The sequence below is a fragment of the Hippopotamus amphibius genome, chromosome 15, assembly GCF_030028045.1.
Source record: "Hippopotamus amphibius kiboko isolate mHipAmp2 chromosome 15, mHipAmp2.hap2, whole genome shotgun sequence".
In the NCBI taxonomy this organism is placed as follows: Eukaryota; Metazoa; Chordata; class Mammalia; order Artiodactyla; family Hippopotamidae; genus Hippopotamus; species Hippopotamus amphibius.
In genome coordinates this window covers 106,634-123,927 of record NC_080200.1, presented here as the reverse complement: position 1 = coordinate 123,927, position 17,294 = coordinate 106,634, and the positions used below count along the sequence as shown (strand labels likewise).

General features: G+C 58.9%; 1 protein-coding gene across 8 annotated transcripts; it reads left to right on the top strand.

Moving 5' to 3' along the window:
- The first annotated feature begins 1,053 nt into the window (after positions 1-1,053).
- On the top strand, positions 1,054-10,838 carry SPMAP2 (sperm microtubule associated protein 2). 8 transcript variants are annotated; one of them, XM_057710455.1, is made up of 8 exons: positions 1,054-1,509; positions 2,394-2,491; positions 2,616-2,687; positions 3,128-3,189; positions 3,859-3,928; positions 4,742-4,859; positions 7,094-7,253; positions 10,544-10,838. In XM_057710455.1, exons 1-8 carry the CDS (start codon positions 1,097-1,099, stop codon positions 10,673-10,675), a joined length of 1,125 nt encoding a protein of 374 aa, XP_057566438.1. In that variant the 5' UTR covers positions 1,054-1,096; the 3' UTR covers positions 10,676-10,838. The 8 variants fall into 8 exon arrangements, with proteins under 8 accessions (XP_057566438.1, XP_057566432.1, XP_057566430.1 ...); XM_057710449.1 differs by having other exon boundaries at positions 4,610-4,859; XM_057710447.1 differs by having other exon boundaries at positions 4,531-4,859.
- The last annotated feature ends 6,456 nt before the right edge of the window (positions 10,839-17,294 follow it).

The window sequence follows — 17,294 nt, the reverse complement described above, 5'->3', positions numbered from 1 at the left end:
CTCCTTATTAGATCTGTTTCTCTTCCTTTAACCTGTGCTTAGTCAGGCTGGCTCCGCACCTTTTGTATAAGAATGTTGCCTGTAGCCTGAAACCTACAGGAGAGCCTATTCTCAGGGCGCTGACCTTTAAGAGCTCATTCATAGGGAGATAAGAAGTTGTAGGACAGAGAATAACATTTGTCTCGGTGGAGGTTTACAGGAACGTCCTGTCCTGACCTTGGTGGGCAGCTGAAAGAACAAAGGATTCCAGCACCAAGACGTTTGCAACAACCTACCACGCCCCTCCTCACCTGGCCTTTCAAAAGGCTCTGCTGAAACCCTTCGGGGAGCTTAGGGTTTGGGGGCTCGAGTGCCTGTCTCCTTGCTCGGCCCTGCAGTAGCCCCCTCTCTGCGGCAGACTCTGATGTGACGGTTCGTTTGGCCTCACTGTGCGTTGGGCACGCGGACGCGCGTCTGGTGCTGCGATGGCTGCCTGAGCTCTAGACGTCACCACAGTCCCAGGAGTGACCAAGAAGAGGAGACAGGGTCTCTTCCTCCTGTCTTGAGCGAGGACGCCATCCCTCGGAGCCCCTGTAGACTCTCTCTCAGGTCCTCTTCCTGAGCCAGTCCTGGGGAGGGGGTGGGACCCCGGTGAACGATCCCCCCCGGCACCGACTCCCCCATCTGAGCACAGTGGGGTCCCTGCTAAGAAGAAATGTCGGGCAGAGCTGGGTGTGCCCCAGCGGTGAGCCCTTCTCCCAGGGGAACCACTCACTCAGCAGCCCTTCCCCAAGAGCCCTCCAGGCCCTGGGACACCGGTGAATGGGGCGCTCTCGGCCCTGGCCTTGGAAGGCCACTTTCTAGCAGGCTGCGCCAAACGCTGTGAAGTCAAGTCAGTGCCGAGGTGCAGAGAGACGTGGGAATGGGGCTGCCTTCCCGAGGAAGAGCCTCCAGGACGTGTGCGGGCAGAGGGAGTGGCGAGCGCAGAGACCCTGAGGGGGGTACACATTCAGGGAGCAGGAAGGTGGAGGGGCGGGAGGGGACCCGGCGGGCCGAGGTCGGTGGGGTGGGCAGCCCCCGAGGGGTGCCCGCCACCTGCGGACACGCTGGGCCCGGAATGTGGGCTGAGAATGGGGGTGGGCCATTCTCCTGTTGCCTGGTGACCACAGACACATCTGGGTGTTGCGGGAGCAAGGCTGCAGGGCGTGGAAGGGCCCAGCCTATGGGGGACCGCCAGCAAAACTCGCTCTACAGCCACCGCACGCCGGAGGCCGAGGACGGGCCAGAACGGGCGCAGGATGGCGGCACCCTGGGCCTCCAGGGCACCGTGTATGAGAGCCGAGGGTCTAGGGACCCCAAACACCAGGACCTGGGTGACGGGGACCTGGGATTGGAAGACCAAGAAGAGGAGACGCTCCCTGAGGTGGTGACGGGGGAAGAATCTGTGGACACCCAGAACCCAGAAGAGGCCCTCTTGGAGCTGGAGAGAGTTCTGGAGAAAGACGCGGAGGACGGTGTGCCTGAGATGAGGTGGGCAGGGGGCATGGGCATCCAGGCTGGGGCGGGTGGGGGTGGCCCTGGGGGTGGCTGCAGTGGCCTGGGTGCCCTGGGGCCGTGGCCTCACTCTAGGGGTGAAGCTGTCAGCACCTTGCTGCCCTGAGGAGGAAGTCGGCAGATAGCCTCTGCGCAGGTGGCAGGTGAGTTGCAGTGGAAAACCCTATGTAAACGCCAACTTTGGAGTTGGACAGAGTTCAGATGGCAGAGTTGAGAGGTCACGAGCCCTCCATCAGACGGAAAGAAAAAGAAATGGGGGAAAATCTCCCAACTCCCAAAGCTGAAACCATTCCAAGTACCATAAATTGCTAGGAATGTTTCTGGTGGCCAGGAGGACACCCAGGGAGAAGGCGGGCACTGCATCGTGGGAGGGACCCCGCCCCCGAGGGTGTGTGTGTCCTCGGCTGGAAGCCCTCGCCGCCACTCCTGGGTCAGCAGGCGTCCCCTCAGGCGCTGCAGAGGGGCCTCTGCCCTCCTGGCCCCGTGATGGGGCTGGTGCGCTGCGTGCACAGATGGGGTGTGATGTGGCTGGCGGGCGCGGGGGACGTGTGCCCTGCAGACGGCAGCACTGGGCGCGAGCTGGGAGAGGAGATGGGATGTCTGGGCGCTTCTGGGGGCTTCCTGGGGGCACCCGCCATGGCTTAGCATCCCCTCTGCGGCCTGGCAGGCGGGAGCAGGCGTGTTGCATTTCACTAAGGAGGGAACCTAGGGGACTGGCTGGTGGCAGAGCTGGGATTTCAGACCAGGTCTCTGCGGTGCCAGGACTATCCCCCAGAGGGCGGGGTGAATGCAGGAGGACGGGGGAGCGGGGCCTCCAGCCTCCCCATCCGCCTTCTCCCAGCCGGCTGTCCATCTCCCAGAGGACCCCGGGCACCCCCGTGGGGCGGGAGAGAAGGAAGAGGAGGCGGTTGTTTCAACTGGCGAAGCCCAAGACCAACTGGCAAGTCTGGAAAGACAGGTGAGGCGTCCGGTGGCCTTGCCGGGGAGGTCTGAGAGGGGACCCGGTGCCTGTGGCGGCTCCCAGGTGCCAGCTGAACCAGCGGAGCCCAGCGCAGGGGCGGGTGGGGCCCTGTGTCTCGCAGGACGGGGTGCTGCTGCAGGGGCTACGCCTGGATCTCCCCCAACACGAGGGACCTGCAGTTCTGTGTCTATTGGTGAGTCCTGGGCGCCCTGCTCTCCGCCTCCTGCTGGGAAGCAGGGGCCGGCGCGGGAGCCACCCTCCCTCTCCTGGGACGGGGCTGGAGGGGTCTCCGTGCTGGGGCCCTGCCCCCGATTCCCAGCTCCGGGTGCGGCCTGGGCCCCCTTCTCAGGTGCGCCTCTTTTCCTTCCAGCTCTCTCCTTCTCTGAACACCAGTCTTGCTCAGAATAATCTGTCCTCCCCGCGCCTCTAGGACGCTTCTCCCGTGTCCGGCTCTGCCCTGCCGCTGCCGCCCGGGCTCTGACTCTCCTCTCTTCCCCCCGGAAGCTCCCCGCTGCTCCCCCTCCGGCGGCCCTGCCTCTGTGTCTGTGGGCCCCCGAGGTCTGCTGCTGCGCGGGGGCACAGGCCGCGGGGCCCTGGCGTCCCTCACGCGGAGCCCGGCCGGGTGTGTTCCAGGCCATCGGTGTACTGGACGGAGAGGTTTCTTGAGGACACCACCCTCGCCGTCACAGTGCCTGGTAGGCTGACCATCTGCGCCCCCTTCTCTACGGGGGCTCCGTCCGTGGGGGGGCAGCGGGCCTGGCGCCTGGGGCCGGGTCACCCCCATCTCACCTTGGCCCCTTCGGGGAGACCGGGGGGCCTCCCAGCCCCAGCCCGCCCAGGCGCCCCTGCAGGCCCGGCCCCGCCCCATCTCCTCGGAGCGCCCCGCCCCCCGTCTTCCAGGGCTCTCCTCTCTGGAGTCCGCCCGCAGCTGCAGGACGGTTCTAGGGGGAGCAGACCCTCCAGGGAAAATCACAGTTTGTGTCTCAGCCGAAGTGCGGTCAGTAGCCACGTCACCAGAGACCCCTTTCCTTCCAAGAGCGGCCAGGGCCGTCGAATAAAACGTTTTGAGAACGCTCACTTCTGGGGCGCGGCTCAGGGCGCGTTCTCTCTCGGGCTTGGGCCCCCCGCACCCGCCCAGCTGTGAGCACGGAGCCCAGGCTGTCCCCGCTTCAGGGCAAGACCCACGGCCTGCCGGGGAGCGGAGGGGCCTGAGCCCCCGTGCCCCCACCCCCGCGTGCCCCGAGGTCCCCGCGTGGGGGTGTCTGGCGTGCGCCGTCGCGGTGTGGGGAGCGGGATTCGGGGGAAGGAAGCCCCCCGGGGGGGAGGGGCAGGCTTCCAGGGGAGCCGTTTCCCCTTCTGTGCAGAGGTGTCCCGCCGGGTGGAGGAGCTGGCCCGACCTAAGAGGTTCTGCTCGGCGCATCACAGCCGCAACAGGTAGGGGGAGGCCGGGCAGGGGCCCCTTCCCGTCGGGGTCGCAGGGCAGCGTCCAGGGCCCGGGACCGGGAGACCTGCTGGGCCTCGGGCACACCGGACGCAGGAGGTCCTCAGGGCTGCGGGGCAGGTGCTGGGCCCGCCCTGGGCAGCGGGCGGCTGTGAGACGGAGGGTTTTCAGCGCCTGCCTGCTGGCACGACTGGGCTCCTGGCGAGTCCACGCTTAACGTGGGGTCTGGAGTGACTAGCGCAGACTGCTCTCCCATCTCGCACGTGCGTGGCGCGGGGACCGTGCCCGAGAGTCCCGCCCCGCCGCGTGGACAGGCTCCCGCCGCCGTGCCCGTGCCCGCCTTTGACAACCTCTCACCTCAACGCTGGTCGGAGCGTGACCTGGGGTGACCTCTGTGTGAACAGCTCCCTGGAGGACACCCAGGCAAGGACGGCCCGGCCCGCTCGTCGGGTCGGTGACGTGCAGCTGTTTCCGGGGCAGAGGCAGCGGCAGAGCTGAGACCCGAGTTCGGGCGGGGGGCGGGGGCCCGGCTGGGCTCCCTTTCATCCCTTTGGTCCACCTCCTGACCTCGGCCTGACGGTGGCGGTGGGGGCAGGTGGCCGGGAGGGGACGACCCGGAAGAGGGTTGCCTGCCGCGTCTTTGAGGACAGGGGACTCTGCTGGGGATGCTCTAGGAACCCCTCTTGGAGATATTTTGGAAACCGTGCACGGCGCTGGGCTGTCCCTGAGCCCCAGAGTCAGAGAGGAGTCACACACACAGGCACACGGCCCCCGGGGGGCTGGGCTCAGGCCCGGCTCTCCCTCAGGACCACCCCCACGTGGCCCGTTCCCCGGTCCACCCTGGAGTACCGAGCGTCCCGCCGCCTGCGAGACCTGGCCACCCCGAAGGTCCGGGATAACATCTGGAGCATACACATGTCTGAGGTGGGTGCCCTTCTCTCCCGCCTGCCCCCAGCTCCCCTCGGGGGCCCCGCCTGCCCCCCGGGGGCTCAGAGGGCCGGGAAGGACCGGAGGCAACAGACGTGTGGCTGCTTCCCTTGGGAGGTCACCAGCGTGGGTTCGAGGAGAGGCCGTACGTTCCCCTGCCCCCCGCCCCGCCCTCCCCTGCGCGGCGGCTCAGAGAGGCGCCCGGGGCCGTCCGCTCCCACGGGGCCGTGACACCCCAGGTCGGAGGCGACAGCGGCGCGCGGTCCATTCTGGGTCTGGCCTTCCTGCTCGTCGGGTCGAGGCTTCCCCCTTCCCCTGCTCGGGCCTGATGCCCCGCGGCCCTCGGCGCCGCCCCCCGCCCCGTCACCGGCGTGGGGCCCCCGCGCCCCCGGCCACAGCCCCGCGCTGACCCGCGGCGCAGGCGCGCTCGCCTGGGAGCGCCGCCGTGGGGGCCGCGCAAGCGCACTGAAGGGCGCGCGGCGGTGTCTGGGTTTCGGCTCCCGGGCGCGCGGCTGCCGGGAACATCTGGGTCTCTGGGGCGCACGCTGCCGTATCTCCAGGATCAGCCCCCAGAAGTGGGGTCCCGGCCAGGAGGCTTGTCCGCCTGTATCGGAGACTGACCGCCTGCGCCCATGGGGGCCACTCGTCTGGCCCCGTTGGTCCGCTCGCTGGTTTGTCTCTTTATCCCGTTGTGTCTGGCCTCTGACAGGTGTGCCGTGGGACGGCCTTGGGGTTCAGGGTGCGCTGGGTACCATGTCTTCTCGTGCGGTTGTGTGACAGACTCCCCACTGGAACACTGAGAACTAAATCTAGTCGTCAACGGCTCCTCCTGTAAACTCTTCAGTGTGGGTTTCTCATAGGTGGGGATGGTTTAAAACCGGTAACAACATTGCTGCCGCGGAGAGGATTTACCAGTAATACCTTAGGGTCCAAATGCCCAGTCCGTGCTCCGTCTCCCCTGCTGTCTCAAGGCAGGTGTCACGGTCAGCTCGGTTGTGTTCGGGTCCAGAGGCGGGTCTGGCCCTACCTCTTACCTGGAGACGCACCTGCTGCTTGCCGGCCCCTGCCTTGCCTTTGCCAGTTTAGCCTTCAAGCCCTTCTGTGCTCCAGCACCCTCTTTGGCTCCCCGGTGCCCTGGGAAGGCCAGCAGGAGGGGGCCTTCTCCACCCCTACTCCCCCATGTGCCCCCCGTTGGACTAAACGCAGGTCCCTCAACAAGCCCCCGGGCCTCGGCACGTGCGGCCCTCCCGTTTCTGCCCGGCCTGGTGGGGCCCCCAGCCGACATCCCTTCTTGCTCCTTCCCGGTCCCCTTCATGCGCGCTCTGGATGGGCTGTCATTCTTCCCCCGAATGTGAGCTCCCCGAGGACATGTGTCCTTGTCTGCTGTGGCCTTACTGCAGAGCTGGGCTTGCCCTGTGCAGGGCATGAAGTGGCCAGCAGTATTATGCGAATGTGTGGACAAAGGACTGTTTCCCTGCCTGTCATCCCTTGATGACAGGGATGGGGGCCCCTTGAGGGTAAGACTACGGGCTGATTCATCCTCCTCAGCTGCAGGGGCCGTGGGATGGTGAGAGAAGGAGGGGAAGAAGGGAGGGGGACGGAATGGGTGGTGGAGAGGGACATGAAATTGTAAACACCAGGATGTCTTTGATACGAGTAGCGTCTGTGATTTCTAGGCAGGACAATTTCAGGAGGGAAGGGACTCAAATTTCAGTGACCCTAGAGATCATTTCAGCCAATCCTCTGCCTCTGGGCAGTCTCCTACCCAAGGTGCACCCGGCAGAAAGTTTTTGTAAAACACTAAATGTTACACACACACCAAATGCTTGTACAATTTACCCTCCTACCAGCCACGCATCGGGATTTCTCTCCTTCCACCTTCCTGCCAGGGCTTGATAATGCCAGACTTTTCCACTTTTGCCAAATTTGTTGGCATGGAATGATATTTTGCTATTTTAATTTACATTTCCCTGGTGCATAGAGAGGATTATTGATGCTTTGGGTTTACTTTCCTGCACGATGAGCTCAGTTTCCTGTTGATTTTTCATGTTATTGATTTAGAGGAGCTCTTTATTTACGATGGCTGCGAATCCTTTGGTGAACACACTGCAAACTAACTTCTTCCGAGTCAGTCTTTTGTCTTTCCGTGTTGCCTTCGGGGTCTTTCTGACCCAGAGGTGTGTGAGGAAGCACGGGCTGCGTTACTCTTTCCTTCCGAATTCTGTTTCTAGGTGTCCCACGTGTCCAGGGCAGCGCAGGTGGCCACCCCCAGTCCGAGGATCATCCGACTGGCAAAGCCCAGGGCTCCAGCCACCCTGCTGGAAGAGTGGGACCCCATGCCGAAACCCAAGCCACACGTGTCAGACTATAACCGCCTCCTTCAGCTGGCTAGTAAGCGGGTCCCTGGGGGCCCGCAGCCTATGAAGCCTCCTTCCCCACTGTGGGCGGAGGCGGGGGCAGCCAGTTGCCTTGGACCTGCTTCTGCCAGAGCTGTGCTTCCCTAGCCCCCCCTGCACTGCAGACCAACTGTCCAAAACCCTGTGGGCAGCTCATACTGTGTCCCTCACGGGCTCCCAGGGGACTGGCAGAGGGAATCGCCCCCTCCGGCGGGGAGGTTTGTGGGTCTCCCAGCACAGCAAGTGGGTACAGGAGGGAAACTTGGGTGCAGGGCCAGGGCCGAGAGAGCCAAGCTTGGGCACAAGAGGAGCTTTACATGGTGTTGGCCTGACTCTCTTCCTGTCCTTTAAAGCAAAGGAAATACCCGGTTCCCCCACAAGAAAAGTAATAATGCACTAGTAGCAGAGAATTTGGAAAACGCAGAAAAGCATGAAGAAGGGGTCTTACCACCCAAAGGTCCTCCGACGCTTCGGAAAATACGCTGTGTGTCCCCGGCCCTGGCACGAGGTTGCCGGAGAGCTCCATGGGCCGTTTCTGTTCACTCTGCTGTGTCATTTTCTCTGTCTCCTATTTCCCTTTTTTTTTTTTTTGTGGGGAGTGTTGATTTGCAGCAGCTCTTTACATAAGGTGATCACGAACCCTTTGTCAAGCACCGTGCAAGACAACTTCTTCAAAGTTTTTTTTTCTTTCGAGCTTGCTTATGGGGTCTTTTGTTGGTTCCCTTAATATTTGTTGAAGTATTTGCTGAATTTGTTAAAGATGGATTAAATGAACAGAAACAACCACACACGCACTTCTGTCACACCAGCCTGTGTCACACACATATGCGTGAACACACACGTCTGGAGCATAAGCGCGTGTGCATTTGTACACATGCATGCATGTGTATTCATCCAGGCTTCAGGAGTGTGTGTCAGTGCACATCTATGTGTGTATGGGTGAGACTGGTGTAGGGCTGTGTTTTTCTTTTTTTTTGAGAATAATTTTCCCTCAGACTTTTTTTTTAAATTTATTTTAATTGTGGCGGCATTGGGTCTTTATTGCGGCTCGTGGGCTCTCTCGTTGAGGTGCATGGGCTCAGGAGTTGCGGCACTCAGGCCTGGTTGCCCAGTGGCATGTGGGATCTCAGTTCCCAGGGATCGGACCTCTGTCCCCTGCGTTGCAGGATGGATTCTTTGCCGCCGGATGACCAGGGAAGTCCCAGGGCTGTGTTTCTACCAGCTGATGGTTGTGACCGGCATTTAAAAAGGGAAATGAGGACGCGTGCAGTGAGGGGCCCGTGGGGCAGGTGCTGGTCCACACTGTGTCGCATCTGTGGGTGCTCTGTGGCCGTGGACCAGTCTCACCGTCAGGTTGTGACCAACAGTTTTCTGAGCCCAGAAGTTTCACTGAGGGGAAGGCCACTGAGTGTCCCTGAGGACTCCCAGAAGACAGGCTCTGGGCAGGGCCTCCTGGGGACCCAGCACAGGTCAGCTGCCCAGGAACTGCAGTCCAGCCTGAGGCTGTGGAAGGGCCCCCCTCTTTTCACCGGGGGCCTCTCCCCTGAACAGCGGCTTGTCTGCTGAGTACAGGGTTGGCCTTTTTGCGTTTGCCGAGTGTTGGAGCAAAAAGGGGTTTGGAAAGGAAGCCCTCAAAAGCAAGGGGCCTGAAGCTAGGGCAGTGGTCACCGGTGGCCACCAGTGGTCACCTCTCTCCTGGGGCCCTCGCAGGCCGTGCCCTGGGGCTCCCGTTGTGGAGGAAGGGGTGGTGGAGAGGTGGCGAGGGAGAAGAGGCGGGGGTCCCGGCCGGCGAGTGGAGGGGGCCTGGCTGAGCCACACGTCTGCTCTGGGAGCTGGCTGTGCGCTACAGAAGTGGAATGAACGTCAGTCGATCTGTTGACATGAGGCAATTAATGGATGTGATCACAGCTAGATAGGATAGAAGTCCAGTGCGTGTCAGGTGATGGTTACACGCGGCTGGTGGGCCCCTGTGGAGAGCGCCCGGCCGGGGCTGCAGGTGCACGGGCAGCGGGGGCGACCGAGCCCCCTCCTCACCCCCAGCCGCCAGGACACGTGTTTCTGCTTCCTCTGAGGCCCCATCTGGGACCCACGACCATTTGAAATATTTTTTCTTTACAATTTATCCTTTCAAAGTGTACGATTCTTTCCGGTACATTCACAGAGCTGTGCGTCCATCACCACAATCAGTTTTATATTATTGATTTCATTTTTTAAAAATTGTGTGTTATTTGATTTATTTTTAAAATTTATTTATTTATTTCTTATGGCACTTGGGGAGTTGGTTCTTTTTTAAATTTATTATTTACTTAATTGCTGTGTTGGGTCTTCGTTGCTGTGCATGGGCTTTCTCGAGTTGTGGCGAGTGGGCTCTAGAGCTCGAATGGTTGTGGTACTTGGGCTCAGCAGTTGTGGCTCGCAGGCTCTAGAGCGCAGGCTCAGCAGTTGTGGTGCACGGGCTTCGTTGCTCCGCGGCATGTGGGCTCTTCCTGAATCAGGGATGGAACCCGTGTCCCCTGCGTTGGCAGGCAGATTCTTAACCACTGCGCCACCAGGGAAGCCCCTTAAATTTATTTTTTATTGAAGTATAGTTGATTTACAATGTTGTGTTAATTTCTGCTGTACAGAGAAGTGACTCACTTACACATATATATACGTTCTTTTCATGTTCTTTTCCGTGATGCTTTACCACAGGGCGTTGACTACAGTTCCCTGTGCTGGACAGTGGGACCTTGTGGTCCATCCGTCCTGTGTGTAATAGTTTACATCTGCTCACCCCCAAATCCCAGTCCTTCCCTCCCCCACCCCCTGCCCCTCTGACAACCGCAAGTCTGTTCTCTGTGTCCCACACAATTGATTCCAGAACATTCCATCACCCCGAAAGGAAGCCCCATCCCTATCAGCAGTCACCCCCATCCCCTCCCCCAGCCCCTGACAACCAGGAGCCCACTCTCTGTGTCTGGGGAGCTGCCTGTTCTGGACGTTTCCCATCCGTGGAGCCACCCCCTGTGTGTCCTCCTGTGTCTGCGTCTCTCCCTGAGCCTCGTGTCCTCGGGGTCCGTCCACGGGGTCTGTCCACGTGGTAGCGCACGTCGGGGCTGCTCTCCTTCTCTGGATGAGGGACGCTCTGGGTGTGGACGGATGTGTTTGTCCATCATCTGTTGACGGGCAGGCCATCGAACTTGGGAGCCCCGACCCAGAAGGCTGGTCCCTGTGGTGCTGGTGGGGCGGGGATGCACGTCCCAGGCTCTGGCTCCTGACACTGTCCCCCTCCCCCGCCCCCTCCAGCGCCCAAGGCCCAGTCGGACAAGTGTGTTCCTGACCGAGACCCGCGCTGGGAGGTGCTGGAGGTCACCAAGAAGGCGGTGGCCAGTCCCCGCATCGTCTCCCTGGCCAAACCCAAAGTGCGGAGGGACCTGAACGAGGGCTACGACCCCTACCACATCTCCCCAGCCTCCCTGGTGGCGCGGGCATCCCCTCGCCTGTACGCGCTCGCCACCCCCAAGAGCATCACCAAAAAAGCATGAGCAGCCCAGGCCTGGCCCCTGGGCCCGTTCCCAGTAAACACCCAAGTGCAACCTGACCCTCCGCGTGGCTCTGCGCTTCGGCCTGGAGGTGGGAGGGCCGCGGGCGGAGGAGGAGGCGGCGGCAATAATAACGTTTCTGTTTGCATCCAACCTGGAGTCCTGCAGCCCTTTTTCCCAGTCACGGTCCTCTGCCGTCGCCAGCCCCGCCCCCACGTCAGACGTCGACCCCTGAACCTCTTCTGGTGTCCCCAGCACCTCAAGCTCAGCGACCTCCGTAACGAACCAGCTAAGGCCTGTTGCAGTGACCCGACGGGGGGATCAGTGTCTTCCCTGTGCTCAGGCGGAGACTGGGGGCCACAGAGCTTGTGAAACACCCACAGTCCGCATGCGAGTCCCCTACAGTGGCGGGAACAAGTCACCGTGAACTGGGGCTTTAAAACCACACAGACTGATTCTCTGACAGTCCTGGAGGTCAGGAATCCTACTTGGGTCTCACGGGGCTAAACCCAGGCGCGGGCAGGGCTGGTCCCTCCGGAAGCTCCAGGGGAGCATCGGCTCCCGCCTTTTCCAGCGTCTCGAGGCCCCGCATCCCTGGCTCGCGGCCCCTTCCTCCCTCCTCCCAGCCAGCCGCGCAGCCTCTCCCGTCTCTCTCTGCCTCGGACCCTCCCGCCTCCCTCTTCTAAGGACCCTGGGATGACCCTGGGCCCCCCGGGGAATCCAGGGTCGTCCCGGTCTCGGGGCCTCAGCTTCATCCCTCCTGCAAAGTCCCCTCTGCCCCGAGAGGGGACACGTCCGCAGGGCCCGGGACCGGGATGCAGGTATCTCTGGGGACTGTTACTCCGCCGAGCACAGCTGGGGTCCCAACCTCTGACACCTGTGCGCGTGGCACTTTGGACGGCACAAGGGCTCTGCAGGTGGGGTCCAGGATTTTGAGATATGGAGGGTATCTCGGATTCCCTGGGTGGGTCCAATATCATCACACATCCCTCTAAGAGGGAGGCCAAGGAAATGTGTGACGTCAAAGCCACGTGTTCTGCTCTGGCTTGAAGAAGAAGGAATGCAGCCCTGAAAGGACCCCTGGCCTCCTCCTGGGGCTTCCGGAGGGAGCGAGGCGCTGCTGACACTGTGATTTCTGCCCAGTGACGCTTCGGACCCCCAGATCATGGGCGTGTTGTTTTAGCTCCTGAATCTGTGGTGCTCTGTCTCCGCAGAAGGAGGAAAGCAGGGCCGATCAGGAACCTTGGAGGCTCTGTCTTTAGACCCACGGTGACCGCAACTCGGCGGACACTGCCCGTCCACCAATAGGGGGTCTTCAACCTCAGGGACCTTGCGAGACAAAACCAAACGAAGCTTTAAACCAGTGGAATGTCCAAAATGACACGCTCGTTCTCGTGACGGGACCTCTTCTTCACGCTGAGCAGAATCAGACTTCACACTGCACCTGTGGTCCGCTCTGCTGAGACGGAGCAGAGAGGGAAAGCTACCCTTTCCCGGGTTTTGCCAGCAATGAGGCAGCCAGCGCACACAGGCTTCACCTTCGCCCAAAGCCCTCGGGCTGCCCCGCACGCAGGCTGCCCTCTCCGCCGGGCCTTGGTAACCACTGCTGGCATCTGTCCCTATGGGCGGGAGTTTCTAGGACGCAGGTAAATTGGGAAGGTGTGCGGGTGGCGGAGACGCCGTGTGACCTTGTCACTCTCGGGTGTGATGCTGGTTCACCACTCAGGGTTGGGATTTGCCATGTGATCCACTCCAGGATCACGGCTGAGTTTGGCCTGTTTATATCTCTTGATAGGATCAGCATCGGGGCTTATTTCTTCCTATTCATGGTACGCTTTCAACTTGTGTTACTTCTTTTGTTTGTTTCTTGTCTTTCAATATAGGATTCGCGCTTCGTGTCAGAGGCTAGGAAACAGGAAACAGACGGCGAGACAGAGGCTGAGATAGGAAAACGAGGGGTCACCACCAGCCAGTCGGTGAAGGACGCAGGATTCCCAGCGGAGATGACGACGTGCCCACAGGACCCGTGGGACGCTCTGGAGCGTCTCCGCTGTCCCCTGTTGGGCACGGGTGCTGGGCCTGGACGCAGCAGCCTCTGCGACCGAGAGGTGACCTCCCTCTTCATCCCCTGACACTCCCGGCAGCTGGAAACTGCTTGTGTGTGCTCGGGGGCGGACGGTGCCCACACCCCCCCCCCCCCGCCCAGCCCTGAACTGCCCAGCTCCAGGTGACCTGTCCTGGAAATGGTCCCTCCAGGGTCTCGTTGGGCCTCTTTTTTCGGGGGAGAACTTGCAATGGGAAGATACGTGGGTGAACCACAGCCCCACTGCTGCCCCGAGCTGCACCCGGCCACCACCGCTCACATCCCCCAGCTCTCCCTCCACTGGGCCAAGATGCTTAGCTGCTGGGGTGCTCCAGACCGCACCCCACGTGCCGTCGAAACTGGGCAGAGAAGCGCCAGGAGAGAGGGGCGCAGGGACACCCTGCCCGCCGCCCTCCCGATGGCCCATCCTCCACACCTTTGCCGTTCCTGCTGCCAGGAACCCCTCTGAAGCCTCTCCTTTCCCCCTCCGACGTCTCCGCTGAAGACACTGCTTTTATTTTCTTAGTTTCATTTCTTGTACTCTTTACTTGAAAGTCATTCAGGTTTACAGAATAATTGCAAGAATAAGTGTAGTAGAAAACCCCGCGAACCTTTCCCCAGATTCAGCTATTAACCGTTTGCCCCACTTGCTTTATCATGTGCTCTCTTTCCCCGACTGTGCTTTCCAGACAGGAAAGATATTTTCCTGAAGTACCGGAGGGCGAGCTGCGTCCATCGCGGCACTGCACCCCGTCGTCGTCCGCTGGGGCGGCTCCCACAGAAGGGCCACCGCCTGGCGGCTTATAAACAGCAGGAATGTGTTTCTCACAGCTCTGGAGACTGGCGTTCACGATCGAGGTGCCAGCAGATCTGGGGTCTGGTGAGGCTTCGCTTCCCGGTTCAACAGGCCGTCTGCTTGCCGTGTCCTCACAGGGCAGGGGGGGCGAGGCGGCCTCTGGGTTCTCTTTAATCAGGGCACTAAATCCCATTCCTGGGGGCTCTGCCCTCACGATCTCGTCACCTCCCCAGGGCCCCACCTCCTAATACCATCACACGGGGATTATGTTTCAATATACGAGCTTTTAGGGTACACAGGTATTTAGCCCGTAGTAGCCTCTAAATATGTCAGTGTGAGTTTTCGAAGAAGAATGTTCTCTCACATAACCACAGAACAGCTACTGATTCCAGTAAACTTAACGTTGATGCAATGTGTTTACTCCATCTACGTCTGAATTTCACTTTTGTCAATTGACCTAATAACCGCCCTCTGCCTGGGGACTTCCCTGGGACTCCGGTGGGTAATAATACTCCGTTCCCCCAATACAGGGGGCCTGGGTTTGATCCCTGGTCAGAGAACTACATCCCGCCTGCCACAACTAAGACCCTGTGCAGCCTAAAGAAATAAATAAAATCAATAAATATAAAAAAAAAAAATCCCGTCTGCCCTGCCGGAGCCAGCCTGGCATCAGGCATTGTGTTTACCTGTCACACCTGGAAGATTTCCACAGATCAGTCTATTATGGCCTTAATATTTCTGAAGAATACTGTCTTTTCCCCCCTCGTTAGTAGCATGTTCCTTATTTTGGGTTTGTGTGAAGCTCCTAAAATATAGATACAGGTTATGCATTCCTGGGCGTCAATGATCCTTTCTCTGGGCACCCATCTGCCCCTCACTTGTGCCGTTAATTTTTCTCGCCTGGCTGAAAGTTTGCCTCATTTCCCTTTCTAGTGAAAGGGAAGAGACTTTCACTTTTTAAATTTTCTAAAATTTATTTTATTGAAGTACAGTTGATTTACAATGTGTTTAATTTCTGCTATGCAGCAAAGTGATTTAGTTATACACACACACATATATATTCTTTTCATGTTCCTTTCCATTTTGCTTTATCACAGGATACTGACTGTAGTTCCCTGTGCTGGACAGTAGGACCTTGTTGTTTATCCGTCCCATATATAACAGTTTGCATCTGCGAATCCCAACCTCCCACTTCATCCCTCTCCCATCCCCCTCCCCCTTGGCAACCACACGTCTGTTCTCTATGTCTGTGAGTCTGTTTCTGTTTCGTAGATACATTCGTTTGTGTCATATTTTAGATTCTACATGTAAGTGACATCATATGGTATTTGTCTTTCTCTGTCTGGCTTACTTCACTTAGTATGAAAATCTCTAGACCCATCCTTGTTGCTGCAAATGGAATTATTTCATTCATTTTTATGGCTAAGAGTCCACTGTGTACATATCACATCTTCTTGATTCATTCTTCTGTCAGTGGACATTTAGGTTGTTTCCATGTCTTGGCTACTGTGAACAGTGATGCTATGAACATAGGGGTGCTTGTATCTTTTTGAATTACAGTTTTGTTCAGACGTATGCCCTGGAGTGGGATTGCTGGATCATACAGCAACCCTATTTTTAGTTTCTTGAGGAACCTCCATACTGTTTTCCATAGTGGCTGCACCAATTTACATTCCTACCAACAGTTGCAGGAGGGTTGCCTTTTCTCCACACCCTCTCCAGTATTTGTAATTTGCAGACGTTTTAATGATGGCCGTTCTGACTGGTGTGAGGTGGTGCCTCACTGTAGCTTTGATTTGCATTTCTCTAATAATTAACTAGCGATGTTCAGCATTTTTTCACGTGCCTGTTCACAATCTGTATGTCTTCTTTGGAGATATGCTATTTAGGCTTTCTGCCCACTTTTTGATTGGGCTGTTTGTTTCTTTGTTGTTGAGTTGTATGAGCTGTTTGTGTATTTTGGAAATTAAGCCCTTGTTGGTCATATCATTTGCAAATATTTTCTCCCAGTCTGTAGGTTGCCTTTTTGTTTTGTTTATGGTTTCCTTTGCTGTACAAAAACGTGTAAATTTGATTAGATCCTATTTATTTTTGCTTTTATTTCTGTTGCCTTGGGAGACTGACCTAAGAAAACATCGGTATCTTTAGGTCAAAGGATGTCTTGCCTATGCGCTCTTTTAGGAGTTTTATGGTGTCATGTCTCATATTTAAGTCTTTAAGCCACGTTGAGTTTATTTTTGTGTATAGTGTGAGGGTGTGTTCTAACTTCACGGATGTACACGCAGCTGCCCAAGTCTCCCAACACCACTTGCTGAAGATACTTTTCTTCCATAGTATATTCTCGCCTCTTTTGTAGATGGTTTATTGACCGTAGGTGTGTGGGTGCACCTCTGGGCTCTCTGTTCTGCTCCATTGATTCATGTCTGTTTTTGTGCCAACACCATGCTCTTTTGATGACTGTGGCTTTGTCGCACAGGGGAAGAGACTTTCAGACCTTGAACACGTCCCTCTCTTCATCCGAATCCCCCTGCTCCCCCACATTTCACAGCTCTGTGATGATTCTTGTCAAAGCTTCATCTGAGGGTCTCCTCTGGTTGCCCCAGGCTGACTCCAGCCCCTTCCCTTTGTTCCTGCCACGTGTGGTGACACAGAGCCCCACTGTCACTGCATTTGTTGGTGCAGCTCCCTGCCTCCCTGGACCTCCGGCTGCCCAGCACCCCGTTGATTGACCGATTAATTAAGCGAGGACTGTCCCTCACAAGGGCCTGAACCCTCAGTGTGGATGATGTATGTCAACGGGGCGGGGGGGGGGGGGGGGTCACAACTCGTGTAACGTGTGACTCATGCAGACAGCAGGGCAGGCCTTCTAACAGGGGTTCTCTCTCCTGGCTGGCAGAGTCTCTGAGCGCTGGGATAATGTGTTTACATCAAGCATCGCGATAGGTGCATCTCACCTCCTCAGCACCCTACTGACACTGATATCAACGACAGATGGCAAAGGACTGGGGCTCCTAAGTCCCCGGTCTCCCCCATTCCACTCTTCCAAGTTTGTGCAAGCCAGAAGCCTGGGGGGCCTCCTCTCCGCTTCCGCTCCAGCCACCACACTGGCCCACCTGCGCTGTGCACACCTTCTGCCCTGATGCTCCCGCACGTCTCCGTCTAAGATGAGAGACGGGGGGAACCTCGTCAGAAGCGCCTCGTTCACGCTCCCCCCGAGGGCCCAGCGCAGGCGCATCACGTTTCATCCAGTCCTTACACGCCGTGACCCCCACAGGGCCAGAGCCAGCGGCCGGGCGGGCCGCCTCCTCCCCTGCCCACCCTGGGCACTCGGGCTCCAAGCCCCCAGGGAGATCCGTCATCGCCGGTGCAAACGTGCGCAAAGTTCTAGAACCGCGCGGCCCAGACTCCAGTCCTGGCTCCGCGGCTCGCCTGTTCCCCGGGGGTGGCCCATCACTCCGGGCTCGGGGTCCTCATCCGTGACACGGGTGTCACCAGGTACTGGAAGGAGGACCTGGGACTCGTGCTTACGGTGCGCTCGTTAGAACCGGCACTTGCCTCCACGGCACCCCCACCTCCCGGGCCGGGGCCGGGGCCGGGGCCGGGGCCGGGGCCGAGGCCAAGGGCCGCGGGACCCCG

Bases quoted from the DNA above. Each gene is read 5' to 3' on its own strand.
- SPMAP2 (XM_057710447.1), top strand. From the start codon at position 1,097: ATGTGGGCTGAGAATGGGGGTGGGCCATTCTCCTGTTGCCTGGTGACC. The intron at 2,688-3,127 runs GTGAGTCCTGGG...GGTGTGTTCCAG, and splicing joins CTGCAGTTCTGTGTCTATTG to GCCATCGGTGTACTGGACGG. The intron at 3,190-3,858 runs GTAGGCTGACCA...CCTTCTGTGCAG, and splicing joins CCTCGCCGTCACAGTGCCTG to AGGTGTCCCGCCGGGTGGAG.